This window comes from Lonchura striata, chromosome 11, assembly GCF_046129695.1.
Source record: "Lonchura striata isolate bLonStr1 chromosome 11, bLonStr1.mat, whole genome shotgun sequence".
NCBI classification, from domain to species: Eukaryota; Metazoa; Chordata; class Aves; order Passeriformes; family Estrildidae; genus Lonchura; species Lonchura striata.
The window spans coordinates 7,700,002-7,719,012 of record NC_134613.1 but is presented as its reverse complement, the minus strand read 5'-3'; the positions used below and the strand labels follow the sequence as shown (position 1 = coordinate 7,719,012).

General features: G+C 44.2%; 1 protein-coding gene across 1 annotated transcript in view; it reads left to right on the top strand.

Annotated features, from left to right (window-relative positions):
* Positions 1-18,485, top strand: part of ZNF592 (zinc finger protein 592) — a 34,979-nt gene extending 16,494 nt beyond the window's left edge. The window contains exons 3-9 of the mRNA XM_021554162.3: positions 2,327-2,505; positions 6,858-7,034; positions 7,756-7,915; positions 10,573-10,851; positions 11,909-12,021; positions 15,378-15,513; positions 16,760-18,485. Of these exons, the coding sequence (XP_021409837.2) occupies positions 2,327-2,505; positions 6,858-7,034; positions 7,756-7,915; positions 10,573-10,851; positions 11,909-12,021; positions 15,378-15,513; positions 16,760-17,257 (1,542 nt within the window). The 3' untranslated portion in view covers positions 17,258-18,485. The remainder of the gene's footprint in view (positions 1-2,326; positions 2,506-6,857; positions 7,035-7,755; positions 7,916-10,572; positions 10,852-11,908; positions 12,022-15,377; positions 15,514-16,759) is intronic.
* The last annotated feature ends 526 nt before the right edge of the window (positions 18,486-19,011 follow it).

Here is a 19,011-nt window from a genome sequence, read left to right as displayed (position 1 = left end):
TGTGTGGTGTCAGTGTGGGAATCCTTCTAGCTCCTTCTGTGGTGTCTGCAGGAGCAATGAATTTATTTGGCCTTATCTTCACTGAGTCTTGCTTTTTATTCCTGTATCATGTGTCCACACTTTCTGGCAGGCTTTATGCCAAGCCTGAAGTAGATAACCACAATTTTGGTGCCTCTTACTAACAGTCCCCAAACTTTTCTGCCTATTTTGGCATGGTTTTGTTCCCTGTGGAGCTTTCACATAACGCAGGAGGTGACGGGAGCTGCTCCTCTGACATCCCCAGGCAGCAGTGCCCAGGCGTGGAGCTCATCAGATTCTGAGTGGTTTTGGCATATTTAAATCCAGCACAAGAACAGACAGGGTGGTGAAAATTCAGGTTTTCGACATGTGCTGATTGATTTTGGGAGCAGTGGGTATGACACGTGGGGGAGGAAGAGGTGAGCCTCAAACTGACTTAAAATCAAAACTAAATTGGCTTTGACAAGGCAGGATCTGGAGAGAGAGTTTCTCACTGAGTTACTTGGGCAAAGGTGCTTTCAGCTTGTGGTTGTGGTAGCTCTGCCTTACATACTAGCTGAGTTCACAGCAAAGAGAGTCCCATTTTAACAATGCCAGGGAGATAAATTCTCCATTCTCAAGCCAGTTAGAAAAAAATGTCTTAAACACAAGGAAACTGCTTTTACTTACTACTTACTGCTCTTGTTTATTATGAATTTATTGCTCATTACCTACTTTTGTAGCTCTTACTTGGGGATTTGAGAGTGCATTGGAGAATTAAAGGTCCCGCTCACCTCCTTGCAGAGAGATCCCGGGGGATTTTCTATTTCTCATTTTCCCATTCCCATGGCCCATTTGCACTGTTTTTCTTTGCTGAAATTAGGGGACTTCTGCAGCATTTGAAATGCTCTTTAATTTCCTTTAATTTCCTGTGGGTGTGTACATGGGAGTCCTACCATGTGGTTTTTCCACTAATTTCTCTCCTTCCTGGAGAAGCCATTTTTCCTCTAAACTTGAGTTGCAACATAGATCACATCTGAAGCTTTTGAGGTATTTGGCAATTTCTGCAGTTTTCGCTTTTGAGTGCCTAATTTTTTATTCCCTTCCACCCCACAAACCTTTCAGGTTTGTCACAGCTTTGCATTTTATTGTAAGTGATGCTTTCTCTTACCTGCAGGGGTTTTGACATTTCCCTGATGGGTGTTATATAGTGGAGCATCACAGAGCTGCTGCATGAAATAGGAATGATACAGAAAAGGGAGTTGGCCATTAATTTTATTACATTTTTTGTCAGATCTGGGGGCTTCTGTCTCATGTGTCTACCTTGGCTGCCAGCAGTGAAGTCCATGGAAATTATTTAGTTAAATTACTTGATTTGGTAATCCATAATTATCTGCATACTGTTGTTCATTCTTAAGTTAGAGGAGTGATTTTGCATGGGATAATAAATGTTGGAAGACAGTTTTTGCCTCTGGAGGGCTCAGAGTGGGCTGGGATCTTCTCCAGCTCTACTCCTGCTCAGGCATCCAGTATTGTGCTTCCTACAGAGGGGGAGTAGCTGCTCCTGGACTTTGAAAGAATAGAGTAGAGACACCTGTGAAAGGGAGCAGAGGTTTGACAGCTGTTAAAAATGGGATGATACATCCATATAAAAACTCTACATGTCAAGTAAATGATGCTTCTGCAAACAGGTTTTGATAGTAAGCATGTGTATAAAAATGGATTAATTAAGGATGAAACAGGGAGAGAAAGAGGCTTTGCATTATTTTTTGGTCATCAGGAAGTTTCTATAAGGCAAACATATAGTTTGTGGCCTTGGAAAGTTCAAATTTCATCTGATACAAAGAAATTCTGCAAGAGACACAGTGTTTGTTTTGCTGGGGAAGGTGCACATCAGGACTGCATTGCCTTCAGCATCAGGTGTTTGGAGTCAGGTTATAATTTTACTCCTTTTTTGTGATGTTTTGGCGTGGGGTGAGCACTTGTTGAAAAAAGTGCTCTCCTTCTCAAGTCAGGAAATGAAAGTGCTGAGCATTCAGAACATCATCAGAGCTCAGAAGTGAAAGAGTTTGCTTTCCTTTTTTATGGGGAAGAAAGGAAATAAACCATAGAAGATGTGGTTTACATATGGAACTTTTATTTGGGAATGGTGTACTGTGGAAGATGTTGGGAAAAGATGATAAGGAGACTAGTTAAAGAGCTTTGTGGAGTTGGTGCTGCTGCTATTATGCCTGTTCTTCCTTTAAACCTCTGAGTTTTCTAGGGTGAATTTGGGGAGAAAATACGCCAAGTAGAGAATAACTAACTAATGTAACCTTTCTTCCATCAGACGTGTCAGGTGTGCCAGATGATGCTGCCCAACCAGTGCAGTTACTGTGCCCACCAGAGGATCCACGCTCACAAGTCCCCGTACTGCTGCCCCGAGTGCGGCGCCGTGTGCCGCTCCGCCTACTTCCAGACCCACGTCAAGGAGAACTGCCTGCACTACTCCCGCAAAGTTGGCTTCAGGTGTGTGCAGCTCAGGCTCCCTGGGAGCTGGGAGTTACACCTCTGCACTTTGCTTGTGCTTGTGAGGTTGTGGCTGTGTTTGTCCTGGCTGTGTTCCCTCCCAGTTTATTTTGTGTGTCTTCTCACTGGCAGAGCAGGAGACACACACACACACACACACACACAAATGGTCCTTGACTTAGGATAGACATAACTTAGCAAAAAACAAAACATCAGTGTGCTATCAGTGTTATTCTCATTCTGAATCCAAAACACAGCACTGTAGCAGCTCCTGAGAAGAAATGAACTCTGTTCCATCTGAAGCTAGGAATCCACCCCTTGAAGTGTTCAAGGCCAGGTTGAACAGGGCTTGGTGCCACCTGGTACAATGGAAGGTATCCCTGCCCATGGCAGGGAGTGGATGGGATGAGTTTAAAAGTCCCTTTCAACCCAAAACATTCTGTGACTGTGAACTGTGTCTTACTTAAAGCAGAAATGAAAGTAGATGTAGCTGGAGCCTGGCATGGTTTTCTGCATGACAAAACACATTTGAAATGGGAAATAATTACTAACTGGATTTAAGGGAGGTTTCTGAGAGCAGACATTATTTTGTGGTGTCTTTGAGCTGAAAAGCTCTTGTATTGAATTCATGTTGCAACTGGATGTCTCAGGATTGATACTTACAGCAAAAAGATTGCAGATCTTAATCCTGTAAATCTCCTTAAAGCTTGAATTTATATTTATGTCAGTTGTAATGGGCTGAGAATGTGTGCCTTTATGAGAAGGGCATAGATTATTTCCTTCTGTGCCCCTGCAAATCTCCAAATATTTCTCATGAGCTGAGACAGATGGAGAAGGCTCCCAAGGTTCTGGATGTGGTACAATATCTTTACTCCAACTAAACTGCTTGCTGTAATAAGATGTTACTTTTCCCTGTGAGCCTTCTCTCCTTGGCATGTTTAGATCACCTGAGCTGCAGCACAGCTCTTAACACATGATGATTTGCCTGGGAGATGAGACTGGGTGATCTTTAGAGTTTCCTTAAAGTTCTGCTTTTTCTCTTGGTTGCCATTAAATACTCTGAGAATTCAAACAAACAGGGCAATTTCTGCTCTTGGAGGCGTTCTTTTAAGATGTCTGCAACTTCAGGAAGCTCTGCTGTGTGGTTTGGTCTGAATCACACTGAGGTTTTCAAGAGCTTTTTCTTTCAACCGTGAAGACAGGAGGCACATAACAAACTAATTCTGAGTTTAATTATATACAGATAAGGTTTTTTAATGTGGGATCTGATTTGAGGAGACCCAGCCCACAACAAAGAATTAATTCCTTCACATATTAAATGGCTGTGACACTGGGGCTGCTTGAAAATGAGTTAATCTGGGAAGGAGGAAAGCTGAAGGAAAAAATTGTTTTCCTTGAGATGGAAAAAGGGGTATGGAGGAGATTCAGAAAATTAACTTGGGTTTGGTGCAGTTCTTGGAACTTCAGTTACACCTGGGAATCCAGCAAGGAGAGCTTCCATCTGTCTACAGATGTTGTTAGCAGATACGTACTCTCTGTTCCAGGGACATTAATGAAGATCTAAATGAAAGCAAAGCTCACAAATTATACTTAAGGATTTTTTAGCTTTACCCATCTTCTCTAAAAGCTGAATTTCTTTAACTTCTCCTCTAATTTACATCTACTGAAGCTCATCTGTGAAAGATGAGTCCACTAGACAGGTCAATGTCTGGCTGTGCCATCCTTGTTATCCTGCCTGTCTCTGCTGCAGGGCTGATGTCACTGACATTGTTGAAAACAGAAGAGATAAATTCTGGTTGCAGAACCATATCTAGATAATCTGTGGCATCTGCCCTGTAGTTATGGAATGACTTCATTCTTTTCTTTCACATTTCTTACTTGCAGAGCTGAAAAGCTGAGGAATTCTTTAAGTCCCTCTCAGGATCAGCTTGATTTTAACTGCATCTCTTTATGTCCCTATTTTTTTGATTTTCTGAAGCACAGGTTTGGTTTTGGTTTTGTGATAAGTCCTTGTTCTGTCTCCTTTTATGCTCATAACCCTATGCTTTCAATTAAAAATGGGGTATGGTTGTTTTATTTGGAATTGAGTCATGGCTGGTAATTGCACTGAAAATGAGAATGGTCTTCTACAGTTGAAAATGAAACTCAACAAGATTGTCCTTAATGATCCTTTCTTCTTGGCTCCAAGTGTCACGTTCCCCACTTTTTCCAAGCCCCTTCCAGCTGTCCCCACCAATTTGGGACTCATTTTACTGCTTGGTACCATTTGGAGAATTGAGGGGCTGGAAGGTGATGGAATAGGAAGCATTCCAAGGGTTAAGACAACATCTTGTGGCTGTTATCTCCTCTCACAGGATGCTTTCCAAGACTTCCAGCCAGCTCTCCTTGCCCTGAGGGATCCAACAACACTGGGGATGATAGCAGGATTTGCAATTTGCAGGAATTATATGGCAAGCCCCTTGACATCCTCCATCCACTTTGTTCAGCTAATTAGTTTATGAGCCCTTGTCCTTCTGGCACTGGGATTCTTAATTACAATGTGGCTGTTGTTTAGACTTCCATTTACTGTAAATTAAATTAACCTGTGATCGTTTGACCCTGAGTTAGTGTTGTTTCATTCCTCATTCTTAATGAAGTACTTCCCAAAATCAAGCGTCAGGCAGAACCATCTCTTCTTAGTTCAGGGAGAATTTGTGGAGGAAGCCCATTGGATATTCTTGGATGTACCAGTCATTCCTTACTGGCAGGATTAGTATTTGTTCTTCCATTTATACTTGGGGAATTTAATCTGCTGTAATAACCTGGTTCTTAGTGTTACTGTATTAGAAAGTCTCTCTCCCCCTGTCTCATATGGTTGAGGATCAGGTTTGAAGGCAGAACTACCCCAGCTGAATGTCTTCATGCTTCCCCAAAGGTCACACCAGCTTCTGTCACTGCTTCCCTCTTGAAATTTAAGAAAACAGCAATTCTGTGTTTTCTTAAAAGTGTGGGGGAGAGGGTTTGGCTCCTTCAGGCTGGCTTCTGCCTAATGATCTTTTGAAGTGCAACTTCAAAGCCTGGGCTTGTTTCCTAAACGCTGCTGGGAGGCTGGTTTGGAGGGAAGGATATTCCAGCAGCTTGTTTGTTTATGATACGGGCTTGGAGCTGTTCCAGTGCACGATAGCTGGGGTCCATCTGTGCCAGCAGTGCCGTGGCAGTGCTGAGCACACATCCCCCAGCAGTGCTGTGGGCAGACACAGCCCTCAGGGAAAGGAGGGAAATGAAGGGAAAACCTGTTCATAAGGTGAGGAGGTTATGCCTTGTGCATCTCTCACATTCCACCAATGCAAGGTTGGCCCTTGCATTACCAGGCTGGGCTCCCCAGCTCTAACATCTGTACAAGCTGGTTTAAGCAGAGTTCCACTGGTATAATTTTGGTGGAATATCCTTGGGAGAGGCTGTTCTGGTCCCAGATCAGCAGAGGTGCACCTATGGGATGGCAAACCCTGTGGCTGGTGTGCTCGAGGCAGGTGAGGACAGGTGGCTGCATCCTCACATGCCCTTGTGTGTGAGCTGGTGTGGAATCTCAGAGTACAGCAGGCAGATCTGGGGAGCATTAAAGTTAAATTAAGTGAGGCTGCTGGTTGTTGCCATCTTGTGGGAATATTAGGCAGGACCTGTCACAGATGTGTGTCTGGAGGAGAGGCAAGCTGGGACCAGCAGGGTGGCCCTGCTCTCCTCTTGGCTTTGTTTTCAGCTGCTGAGAGGAATGCTTTTCTGCTTCTCCCTCCCTCTTCCTGAGCACACAGACAGTCCTTCCAGTCAAGCAGTTTCTAGGCAGCACCTGTATCTTAATGAGCTTTATCAGTTCCTCGGGTGTTTCTATTGCTGTTCTCAGTATCTTTGCTGTTGCTGTTGTGATTTTCTGGAGCTCAGTGGAGTAGCAATTGCTGAAGATTTCTGACTGGATATTCTTTCTCTTTATTTTGTACTGGGGACTAACTGGCATTTGTGCTTCTTTTTTGTCACAGGGAGATCTCATCAGGTACTTTTACTTCAGTCTTGTGCCCTGTGGTGAAATTAGCTTTCACAGGTGGCACTCTGTTGAACCAAATCTTCATTCTTTTTTAGGTTGTTTTAGTCTCTGAAGGTTTCTTTTATAGATCTTGTTTGCTTGTTGCTAACATTCAGCTGTGACTTCTGCCCAGAATTCCTGTATCATATTCCTCCTTGACACTTCCACGTTAATATGGAAGAGATTGAACTGATTGAATCAAGGACCCGCCACAGCCTGGTCCCTCCCCTGCCATTCCATGGGTGTGATGGAAGTGGTGCTGTGGCTGTAACTCAGCTCTTTGTCTTGCCTCCCCCAGGTGCATCCACTGTGGAGTTGTCTTCATGACCCTCGCCATGCTCAAAGTGCACATCCAGGAGAAACACTGCGAAGTCTTCCACAAGTGTTCTTTCTGCCCAAAGGCCTTCAAGTCTGCTGACACCACCATGGCTCACGTGGCCAGCCAGCACCCAGCAGAGCCTCACAAGACTACTCAGTAAGTGTTTTGGCTTTATCTCTTCTCCTTTGCTGGATGGCTCCAGGATTCCCCCTTTCCCTCACAGTTTTTTGTCTGCCAGCAGGGGTCTGTTCCAAACCAGAACATGCCTTGGTACAAACACAGTCTCCTGGGCAGGAGGAGAGGGCTTTGGTCAGGCAAGAGCTAAACACCCATAAAAGAAACTTAATTGTCACCTCTTTGTCTAGCAGGACCCTCAGTGGTACCTCTTGGTAGATGGCTCCAGGGCATCTGGCACTTGAAGGGAAGAGGAGGGTTATCCCAGGCAGTGTTGTCCCCAGAAATCACTAGAGAGAAGCCTCCTGATTTTTCCACCCTGTAGCTGTTCCCTCCAAGGCTTGAGCTAGTGCCAAAAATCTGTGCTTTAAGTGAGGAACTATGGAAAGGTGGGATTGAAAGCAGTGTGTAGCTGGCTGGTATGCTTTGTGTTTGCTTCCATCTGTCTGTGCTCATACACACGGGGTTATGCATATGCATAGAAGTAAACTTATTTTTAGCAAGCTGTGGTATGTGCCTGAGGCATTTTGATGTTCTTCCCAGTTGAGTTACTGGTTCAGTTGCCCACGTGGGTGTGTGTTGACAATATGTGGAAAGCACAGCCCTCCTCAGAAGTCCATCCCTTTCTGGAGTTGCTGAGATAACTTTTTTCATTGTCTTTTTGAGGCAGAGAGACTGAATTTACTTTCTTTAATTGTTTAAGGGTGATCTACAAATGCTCTTGTGAGATGGTCTTTAACAAGAAGAAGCTGCTCCAAGAGCACTTCCTGCAGAACACCAGCAAGTTGTTAGTGGGAGTGTTTAAGTGCCCACAGTGTCAGCTGGTGTATATGCAGAAGCAGCAGCTAATGCAGCATGTCAAGGTAGGTAACTCTCTCCCTTACTGGTACAAGATCTTATTATTTGAGTTCACAGAGAATTTACATCAACCATGTGAGGCAAGTGGTTCAAGAAGTGGAAGATTCTTGAGGAATATCTTGGTGGAAAATACAGACTACAATGATTTACAGGATCTGGAAATGTCAGTGGAGTGGTTTGTGTTACTTGGTCTTAATGCTGGCAGTTCCTCTCATCTAGATGCATTTTAGCTGTATGAAAAAAAACTTGTTTATACAGTTAAATCTCTTTGATGTTTAACTCTTCTATTTTCATATAAGCACATAATCACAGACTGGTTTGGGTTGGAAGGGATCTTAAAGCCCATCTAATTCTACCCCTTGCAGGGACACCTTCCACTACTCCAGTTGCTCCAGGTTGCTCCATTGTATCCAATGTGTTCTTGAACACTTCCAGGGATGAGGAGTCCTCAGCCTCTTAAACTCAAAGAAAGTAATTCATGTGGCAGCTTTTTCTTCAGATGGGAGACAGGAACAATTATTCTCTGCCCACAGTGTTACTGAATTTATATATTCACTGAATTCAGCGGAAGCTGAATCTGCCATTTTGGGTGCAACCCTGGAGTACTTTGGCCCTTTGCAGCTGCCTCAGAAGGAGCTTACCTAGCATTTAACAGCCTGATTCCCTGCTGCTCTGAGCCACCCCAGACTGCAGGAGGGAACTGAGGGAGGCAGAAGTGATTGCCCTGGAGGTTCTGGCTTTACAGGTTTGATTTTCCCATAAATGTAAAAGGGCTACATTTTTCTGTTATTTTACTCAGGATGTTTTTATGTTCAGTGTCTAACAACACTCCACAAAAATAATTTCAGAAGATTTCTCAGTGGCATTCTGAAGAAAGAGCTTGCAGTCTTCTTTCCCTTTGATGAAGGGAAAAAAAGGGACACTTTTTTTTTTTATCAGTGACTTTATTTTGTTTATACTAACACTGAGAAAGCCAGAAGATTTGTTAGCTCATTCCTGAAAGCAAAACCCATTCAAAACTCCTTCCTTACTCTCTCCCCCATGTCTTTAACTTGCTAATCTGGAAGTACTTTGCATGCAGTAATGAATTACAATTTGAAGCCCTCCTGTGAAGTCGATGATTGCTAATCTTGGTGCATTATAGCTAGGAAAATAAGAGTTGAGATTAAGGCTATGACCTTCTAAGATGTTCATCCCCAGTGCTCAAAAACTGGAGCTGAGATACTCACCTTGTGGTTCATTGTCAGATCCCAGCCCAGGGACCTGCCTGCAGCAGTTTGTGCATCAGCACCCGAGATCTTCACCACAAAACTTTGTCTCTTAACCTCTGAGGTAACTGAAGGCTTTTTGGCTGTGGCAGTGTAGTAATTGCACACCTGCATCTCCTCTGAGATCACCGTCATGTGGTAGCATTTTTAGGAGGTGCTGTCTAGTGTGTGCCTACATGCAAAATAAAGAATCCATGTGCTTCCTCATCTTCCTCAGGTTTAGAGCGTCGCAGAGCAGGAGTTAGCGCTGCTTCCTTGTATTGATTCTGCAGAGAAATCACTTCATTTTTCCATGCTCCTCCTTTGTTTCACCCCAGTGGTGTAACAATGGAGTAATGGGCACTGAAAAACTCGAGAGATTTCCAGATGGGGAGACAGGTGATTTGTCTGTGTTCTTGAGGAGCTGGCAGTGCTGTGGCTTCTGTGGTCATCAGCTGGGCCAGGTGCAAAGTACACAGACTTCTCAGCTGAGACCTTGTGTTTGGAGGTTTGTTTAGTGTTTAACCCACAGAAAGACTTCCAAATGCCTGGGGCTTTCATGTGTTGAAACTTTACCCGTTATTAATTACTGTGCACAATTAAACCTCTAAATTAGCCTTCTGTGTGGATGAACTATTGTTGTTCCTGGGGGGGTTTCTTGAGGTTTCTTTGGTATGTTGCTCTTTTACTTGCTTTTGCTTTCCCACAGCTCTTCATTTTTAGATTATTTTCCTTATGCTTAATTTTCTTTGTTAAAATAACTTTTTGGGGGACTTTTGGATTTTGGCCTGTTGAATAACCAAAGAGCCTAGAGCCATAGTCCTTATAAGGCTGGTTCCTGGCTTTATGCTTGGTCTTATATGTCAGAAGTGAAGTTTTGAACCATGAAAAATGTAAATATCAATAGATGAAGTGGGATTGAAAGAAACAGACATGGAGAAACTGAAACATTTTGTCTTTCCATCCCTTAAGCAAAGATGAAGCAGCTTTGGAGCCCCCAGGATACCAGCAAACATTTAATTCAGAGCTTACCAAAGCTCTGGGTTTTTAGAGCTTAGGCTGTTGAAATAATGACAATTGAAATTTCTCTTCCATTACATCTTCCCTGTTTAACCAGAGTTCCCAGGGCTCATCCAAAATGCTAAACAGGCAGCACCAAGGAGCGGCTGTTGTCATGCAGGAAACAGAAATAGAAGCTTCTTGTTTCTTGGGAAGATCTGTTGTCGGGGAAAGAACTGCAGCAGCTTCTAGGAGAAATGGGAAAACATACAGAAGCAAGACAACAACCCATTGTTTGGCCAGTGGGGATTTAAATAATGTATTTAAATAGCAAATTTTGTTTATTTATAAATAAAGGTGTGAAATATGAATTACATGTAAATGTTACATGCATTTCCACTATTACTGTTACACAGGGTGTTCATGGAGTCCCCCGTAATCCTGAAGAGCTCTCAAATTTCCGGCAGAAGTCTGAGAAGGCTTCAAGGAACCAGGTTCATACCTCACCAAAGGAGCTTTTGGTAGCCAATGGGACTTCCCCCTCTCCTCTGACAAGGAAAGACATGAGGATGGAGGGACATAATCCTGAATCCAAGTCCAGACTGAGAAGAACTGGTTGGACTTGCAAGGAATGTTCACAGTGGATGCCTGATCGGGAAACCTATGTGTCCCACATGAAGAGAAATCATGGAAGGGTAAGGACTGGGGTGAAATACTTGAGCTGGCAAGCTGGGGAAGAACACCAATCTCCTGCATTCCAGGACCCTTTGCAGGGCTGTCATTACAAGAACTGCAGATCTCAATGTTTTGTGTGTTTCATCCAGCTCAAGCCTTGCATTGCCTTGACCTACTTTTGTCAAGCTAATCCTTGTTGCTGGCAGAACATGGGCCAAGATGCTGTGTACAGCCAGATTTCTCAGTACTTTGGCATCAGGACTTCTTGTTTGATATCCTGAGTCACCCAGCCATGAATGGGAATCTGGATCATGGTGTTTGAGTCCTTCTAGCTTGATTTGGAGAGGGCTGGGTTGTCCCACTTGATGATTTCCTCACTTCAAGAGAAGATGATGAGGGCAGGCTGAATGCTGGATTTTCCCATTTGAATGCCACAGAAGTAGGAAATTGGCCAAATATTTCAGTTTAATATATATATGTATTCATTAAATGAGTTTAAGAAGGTTTTAACTGGAATGTACATGCAGGTTATATAAAGGGCTGTAGGAAAAATTTGGAGGAGGCTGATTACAGGACAGACTTTTTTAGGGGGATGTGAATATCTTACATGGATAACAGATAACAGGGCCCATGTGATGGTTTTTAGCATCTTGCCCTTTTCTTGTGCTGAATTACAAGGAGTGAGAAGGGTAAGTGGACTTGTATTTAACTGGGGTCCTGCTGCCTTCTGAGGCTGAAGGGACCTTCCACTGAGGGAATTCTGCATGGGGTCCAGTAGTGAAATGAACCTACAGGAAAAGCATATATGTAATTCCTAATAAAAACATCAATAAAATCAAGCACGTGCTTTAAGTAGTTGTGACTTCATAAGATCAGTGCTGGTATTACCCAACTGTAAGGTTGAATCTAAGAGGGATCTCAAAGTCACTTTATATAATAAAGTGATCGCTATCACTTTAATATAAGGGATTTTTTTGCATCTGAGAGGTAATGTGCAGGTGAAGAGCATGGGAATTAGAATCCAGTCAGTGCCTTGCATGTCCCTGGTGTTGAAAGCTGTTTCTCTTTTCCTGCCAGTCCATGAAGAGATACCCCTGTCGCCAGTGCGAGCGCTCGTTCAACGCCTCCAACAGCCTGCGCAGACACATCCGCAACAACCACGACACAGCCAAGAAAGTCTACACCTGCTGGTACGTACCCAGTGCCACTTTGCAGACTGCTTTTCAGCAGCAGTCTAATCCTCTGAGTTTGAAAGTTGTAATAACTCATGTCTGCTGCTCCTGCCTACTCCAGACTGTAAGTTACTGAAGGAAAGTGAGGAGAAGAATGTGTTAAACACAAGAGACTTAGTGGCTAAAATAAAACCTTGTTTTCGACTGCACAGTGAATGTCTTTTGGAAATTTAAGGGAAGGTGTGGTTTGATATCTGCAGGTAGTAAATGAGATTAATGTTTTGCATTGTTGTGAAACAGCTAATAAAATATTGGGCCAGTCTTTAACTGCTTTGTGGTTGGTGTGTCACGCATCACTCTTGTGCCTTCTCCTTGGGTGCAGAAGGCATGTAAAATCCTAATAATGAACCAGATCTTGCCACTGCTTTAGAAGGGCAGAACTGATTACACAGGCTGCAGGGCAATGGAGAATTAATCTTGCTGAAATTGCTTTGGAAGTCACACCGCAAAGTTGGAAAATGGATCTGGAGACTTGAGAGAAGTTACAGAAATCAGTGGTGAATGAAAATCATTGCTGGTCAACATATTTTAACTGTGGATACAATCTCAGTTCAGGACAAAGCCCAGTGCTTGTGAATCTACCTTTATAATTGCTGCAGATAAAGTTCTATGCTGAGTGGCCATGCAAAATTCCTTCCTGTCTCATTCCAAGACATCCTTCTGAAATAGGATGAAAGCACATTTGGGTTGGAAAAGAAGTTTGCAGTGATGCGGGTTGGGGGATTTTTGTTATTTAGCTATTTTGGTTTAATGCAAGTATTTCTGATGTGTGTTGTCACTTCACTGCACTCATGTTGCTAAAACCTCATCTGAAAAGTACAAGTACATTCCTCAAGTAGTGTATTTCTTTGAACTATCTAGTGAGCCACAACCACAACAGTAAATTTTAGTAAATTGATACAGCATAGGCATTACCACTGGGAATACATTCCTGAGACACTTTTTCATCTAGGACTTCTAAACTTCCCATTTCTTGTAACTTGTGACTTGAGAGTCTCTGGAGGAGATGAAATGTTGGTTCCTATTGTGTTTCATTCAGCTTTAAGTTTGTGAGTGATGGTCTTGGGTGTTACACTCACCTGATCTGTGTAAATCTGTCCTCTCTGGATCAGTTGTTTTTAAAGTGGAATGTTTCAGGATCAAAATGAGCATAAGATGTTACTGGGAAGAAGGATTTGTGTGGAAATTCTTGACAGCCTAGGATATGCCAGCCTGCTGTGCATTACCTTGTTACTTTACAGAACAATGCACAGCTGCAGATCCACTGGTTCACCCAAGGGGCAATGATCACGCCAGCAGAGAAAACACAGCTAGCAATCCAAGAGAATTGTGGTTGCATTTCATTCTGCAGCTTGCAGTTGCTCCTTCTCAAAATCTGTTGATGAAGTCTTAATTGGACGGTGGTTGTGCTCTCTTCAGTCGTTGTAGGGCAGATTCACTGAAATCAGAGCACTCTTCCTTGAAATACTCCCCCAGCATCTCCAAGAGCTGCTTCTTGTTTGGATCTGAGGTCTCTTGTCCTGTCTTCCATTTGATCCCTCTTAGCTTGTAGAATGCTGCTCTAAAAATCTTACCCTCCAGTTTCTGAATTCCTCCTTGGCTCTGTAAGGCATCACATGTCCACTGTTCCTCTTTTCTTCTGGTTCTGGTGTTCTTTCTTTCTGTTTGGCATTTTGTATCACTCTCACCTGTTAGTCTTGAGGGGTTTTTATGCCTTAACTTCATGTCACTCTCTTCTACTGAGTTTCCATGTGAAACATGAATAAAGTCTGTCATGGATCTGATTATTGACAATTTTTGTGACTCCACCATGCTTGCTTGTAGGTGACCTTCCTCTGGCTTCTAACATTTCCAGCTGCGATATCCCCTTTTTCCTCCTGCCCTGCTTAGGTCTCTGGCTTTGGATAAATTTGTAGGGAGCAACCAGTGATGGAGGACTTAATTTGAACACCCTCTTTCCATGCTTGTCACTGGAGTAATTCAGGTTAGGCAAGCATCTTTCCCTGGTCCCATGAAAAGAATTCTAAATTAGGGCAAATTGCAAAATATTGTGATGTATTGTGTATTTTCTTTCATAATTCGCTTGGTTATCATTATCTTACTCTTCTTTTCCAAGTCTTAAGTACAAAGTGTCTGAAACACTTGATTTTCAACATGTTTATTTTTTATAAATACCACTTAATAACCTCTCAGCTTTCCTCCACAAAGAAGAAAAATTTCATCATCATTAAATATTGATTTAGCCTCTGGGCAATTCCTGTTAAAACCCAGAAGTATTCAATGAGCATGTCTGCATTTTCACATCATTTAATTTCCCTCCAGTTACTGGAAAATCAGTAGGAATCTTCTGTCCTTTTAGAAGATGTGTGTTTTACCCAGAGACACTTCAGCTCCTCTCTGTTGCCCTTAATCCTGTGCTGCCTCTGTCTCAGATGCAATTAGAGCACTTCAGGGGACTCTGGTGTCACTTGTCCTTGCTCAGGTCCTTGTGTAGCTGATGGACCTTCATCGTGTTGTGCTGGCAAGAACAGCAGAGATACTCAATTTTGGCTTTCCCAATTGCTGTCAGAGCCCTCTGGTGCCCTTGATGGGGGCTGGTTTATGTCTGCAAGGCCTGGCACTTATTCCAGGAGATCTCAGTCATCCAGGAGTGAAGGTGCAGATGGCACATCCCCTTCACAGCTCCTTTTTGGGATGTCAGCCAGCTCTGTAGCACCTCTGCAGTGCTGCCAGGTTCAAACATGAGCTACATATAAGTGGCATGTTAATGAGTGTTTCTGCCTAGATTGTTGGTATAAAAGTTGGAATTTCAGCAGTTTGCTGAGAATTTTAACTGTGTTTTGGTGCAGTCTGGTGGATGTAATGCTGGTTCTCCCTGGTTCTTGGGAGTGGTGGGTGCAGGACTGGGTTGTGCCACACACCTCCTAGGTGTCACACGAGTCACCAGCTCTCTCTGTGTAGTTCTCTCATCTCAGAGTCTGTTTTTGGTGTTCTCCCATATGTTTTACATCCTGATCATTTGTCCTCTTTGGCACCTGTCACAGGGTGCCTGACCCCCACTAGTCCCTATATTTATTTAGCACTGTAAAGAAGACATGCCCTACTCTCATTCATGAGCACTGTGGAAAACTCCAAACTGTTCCAGATTTCTCTCAGGGTAATATTTTATTATTAGAATGATGCTTTGCTGTATATTTTGGTAATCTGATGGTACATTACTCACCAGAGTCTGTCTCCAGTTACACCTTTTGGTTTTGCACAATACGAAGAGCATATCCTCTAAATAAATTGTCTTCCTTTTTTTTATTTCCAAGGTACTGCACAGATGAAAATCAGACATTTCCTCAGCCATTCATGCTGGAGAACCACATCAGCCTCATGCACGGCATCAAAAACCCAGACTTATCCGAGATGGCCAAAGCAAAAGCTCCAGAGAGAGACAGAGCAGAAGTAACTGATACCTATTTTCATGGAAAATTAAATGTACAATTAAATGTACTTGGCGAGTAGCTGTTCATTCGGGGTGTTACGTTGAGCTGTGGCCTTGTGCCAGTCAAACCCTCCCACCCATAGGGTAGCTCTCCTTCCCTACTCAATTCCATCCAGCCTGGTTCCTTCTCATAGGGTCAGGGTCAGCAGTGTGAGCGCAGCTGAGCTGCACCAGCACAAGGACAACACACATTTGCATCTTGAATTTCTCAAGATTTTCTCACTGTGTTTTGCTGGCATTTATTCAGTCTATTTTGTGATTTGTTTGTTATTACCCTTGTTTTCCCCTGGTACCCCATTCACGAGCATGGTGCATTTTTCTTCTTTCTTCCTTATTTTTTCTGATATTTATAAAAGATTTATTTTCTGTTAAAATACTTGCTAGATTCATTACCTATGAGAACTGCATTTTTCTTAAGTAGTAATGTGTAATTTTGTATAGCAAATATAACTGTTCTACTGGTTTTTGTTTTGGATTGGTGTGGAGGGTTGGCTGCTTGAGCTTGTTTGCTCCATTTATTTTAAAAATACACATTTTGCATATCACTGCAGGGACATACTTAAGCAAGTCATCCTCATGGGAGAAGAAGCTGCAGGATTTTAAGATAGAGGGGATTAGGTACTGAGAGATGCCACTAGGACAGAATCTGAGTGGAGGGGAGAATGTTCAGAGTTTAATCTGAGAAGGGTTGTCTGGGCTCTTGACCACCCCTGTGTGCCTCAGTTGTCCCTTTTCTGTGGACTCCTCCTTCCCACACTAAAATCTGAGTTGTTCCCACAGCAAACCAAATTTTTACCCAGAGAGGTCATGGCTATCTCATCCCTGGAAGTGTCCAAGGCCAGGCTGGACAGGGCTTGGAACAACCTGGGATAGTGGAAGGTGTCCCTGCCCGTGGCATGGGGTAGAACTGGATGAGCTTTCAAGTCCCTTCCAACCCAAACCATTTCATGATTCCTTGATTCTAAACTATTTCCCCATCATGTTTCTGCTCAGCCAGCCTCTAGCAGCGTTCCCATCTCACGTCACAGGACAACAGTTGAAATCCTGTGCACCGGTTGAGGTTTTTGGGTGTGGGGAGGGAAGGGAATGCCCCAGGAATCCCTAGGCATGACTTCACCCTCAGGTATCTTCAGACACGCGTGTGGATTCTAGCACTTTTCCATGGGTTCAAATGATAAAGTAACTTTTTAATCTTATTTTTTGAAGGCAAAATCTCCAAAGAGGATGGCACTGGATGAGCTGGGTCAGGCAGAGAGCACTGCGGGTTTGGACGCGCCGCCAGCCAAAAAACTGAAAGCGCCTTGGAAATGCGCTAAGTGCGGCTTTGCCACGGACGTCCGGACTGAGTTCCAGGAACACATACCTCGGCACAAGACCGACAGCTCCACCTTCCAGTGCTTGTTCTGCGGCCTCTGCTACACCTCCCACATCTCTCTGAACAGACACCTCTTCATTGTTCATAAAGTCAAAGATGAGGAGGAGGAGGAGGAGGAGGAGGAAGATGAGAGGCAGAAGTTACAAATAGAGATGAGTAAGAATGGACACGAGGACTACAATGGCGAGTTGAACACTACGGTGGAAGAAGAAAACAAGTACAAAGAGTGCAAAAGGGACTCAGCTCTTTGTGAGCACAGTCAGACGTGTGGCACAGAAGGCCCCAACAGCACCTCACAGAACAATCATTCAAAGTCTCTTAAGACTTAAAGGCAAAAAAAAGCCCTTTTGGTTGATTGGGGGTTTTTTGTTGGGGGGTTTCTACTCAAAATACAGGGTGGGGATGGGGCAAATCTTTGAAATATTCTGTTGATTTCTTGGGATGGACGTTGCAACTCCTATTTGTAAGGGAAATTTAAAACAGAAAAAAGCAAAACCAGCCCTGCCATTGCATCCTAAGCACTAACTCTCTGCCAGCCCAGAGAGGTGAAAAGGGAAGGCAGGGCCAGAATCCTCAGTGGGGTTTGGCTAGCTCCTGAGGATCCAGGAGCACTTTGCCGCTGCAGTTTCCTTCAGATGAGCTCTTCTCCTTTGAGTGTGCACCACCTCTGCCTCTGCCCAGAGCCCCGGCCTCACCTTCCCAATCTCCCTTTCTTTCTCCTTCTATTTATGGCTTCTTTTTTCTCTCCCCATCCTGCCTTTGTGTTACTCATTTTAACTCATAATGCTGGCTCAGCCAAACGTGCTTGTCAGGACCGTGTTGGCCGATCTGGGATCTGCGTTACACGGGATGGGTTTGAGCTGTAAGTTGTGCTGGTTATTCTTTAGTTGCCCAAATAACAACATTCTTTTCCAAAACGCAGTTTAATGAAATGTCTTGGACCTGAATCATCCTTGAAAGAGGATTTTGTAGCCCCGGTCCTCCCCGGTGAGTAAGGTGTTGAGGAGGGCCTGGTCCCCTCGGGGCCATGTTTGCTGTTTGTCTGGAAGCCAGCCTGGGGTGGGCGTTGCCAGGCCTGGTGCTCAGTGGCTCATCCCAGTGGGGAGCTCAGACTGGCACCATCGCCAGAAGGGGATAAATCCCCCATTCCCTCAGTGGGGTCAGCTGGAGTGTACATCCAGAGCTCCTGATGTATTGGTGCCCAGGCTCCTTGACAGCTCATTTTGAGAGGAGAGGAGCAGAGCTCAGCTCACAGAGGTGCTGGAACAGCAGGAGCCACCATCCTGCAGCGCGGCAGGGGCTGGCACTCCATCAGTAGCTCCATAACTCCTCTCCTGCTGTGGCTCGGCACTACCCATCCTTTAGGAGATGTTTCTTTCCATGTAGTCACATTGACTCTTTCCTCATTCCTTGTCACACCCATGCTTTGTGTAATACAATTACCTTCTATACCATTATTTTTTTCATTCTGTTGAGCCAGAACTCTGCTTGTTATTGTTTACTCTGACAATGTTTAAATAATTTAAGAACTATTTATCTCCTTGCTTGGGCTCATCACCATCTGGTCTCGTGATGCTTGGATACGGCCTGCTGGAACTGTCTGGGTGTTGACTGGTGTGTTTGGATCAGTAAAGGCTGGATGTGGGGTGTTGGTTGGATGTGGGGTCGGTAGCATGGGGGAGGTTGGGAGGGGTGTCATAGGGGGTGTAGGGTTAGGTGGGATGTTGGCTGAATGGGGTGTGAAGTGTAAGGAGTGTTGGGTGTTGCTGAATAGGGGTTTGGTTTGATATGTGTTGGCTGGGTGTTCCCTGGATGGGAGTGATTGGAAGAGGCATGGATGGAGTTGGGCCATGGTTGGAAAACTTTTGATGGAGCGGGGCATTGCTGGACGTGGTGCTTGAGCTGGATGGGTGTTTTGCTGGGTGTGGGTGTTGGATGGATGGGTGTTCTGTTGGGTGTGGGTGTTCTGTTGGGTGCAGGTGTTGGCTGGATGGGTGTTCTGTTGGGTGCAGGTGTTGGGTGTTTTGTTGGGAGCCGGGTGCTGAGCCGGGTGCGGGTGCCGGGTGCTCTCTCGGGAGCGGCC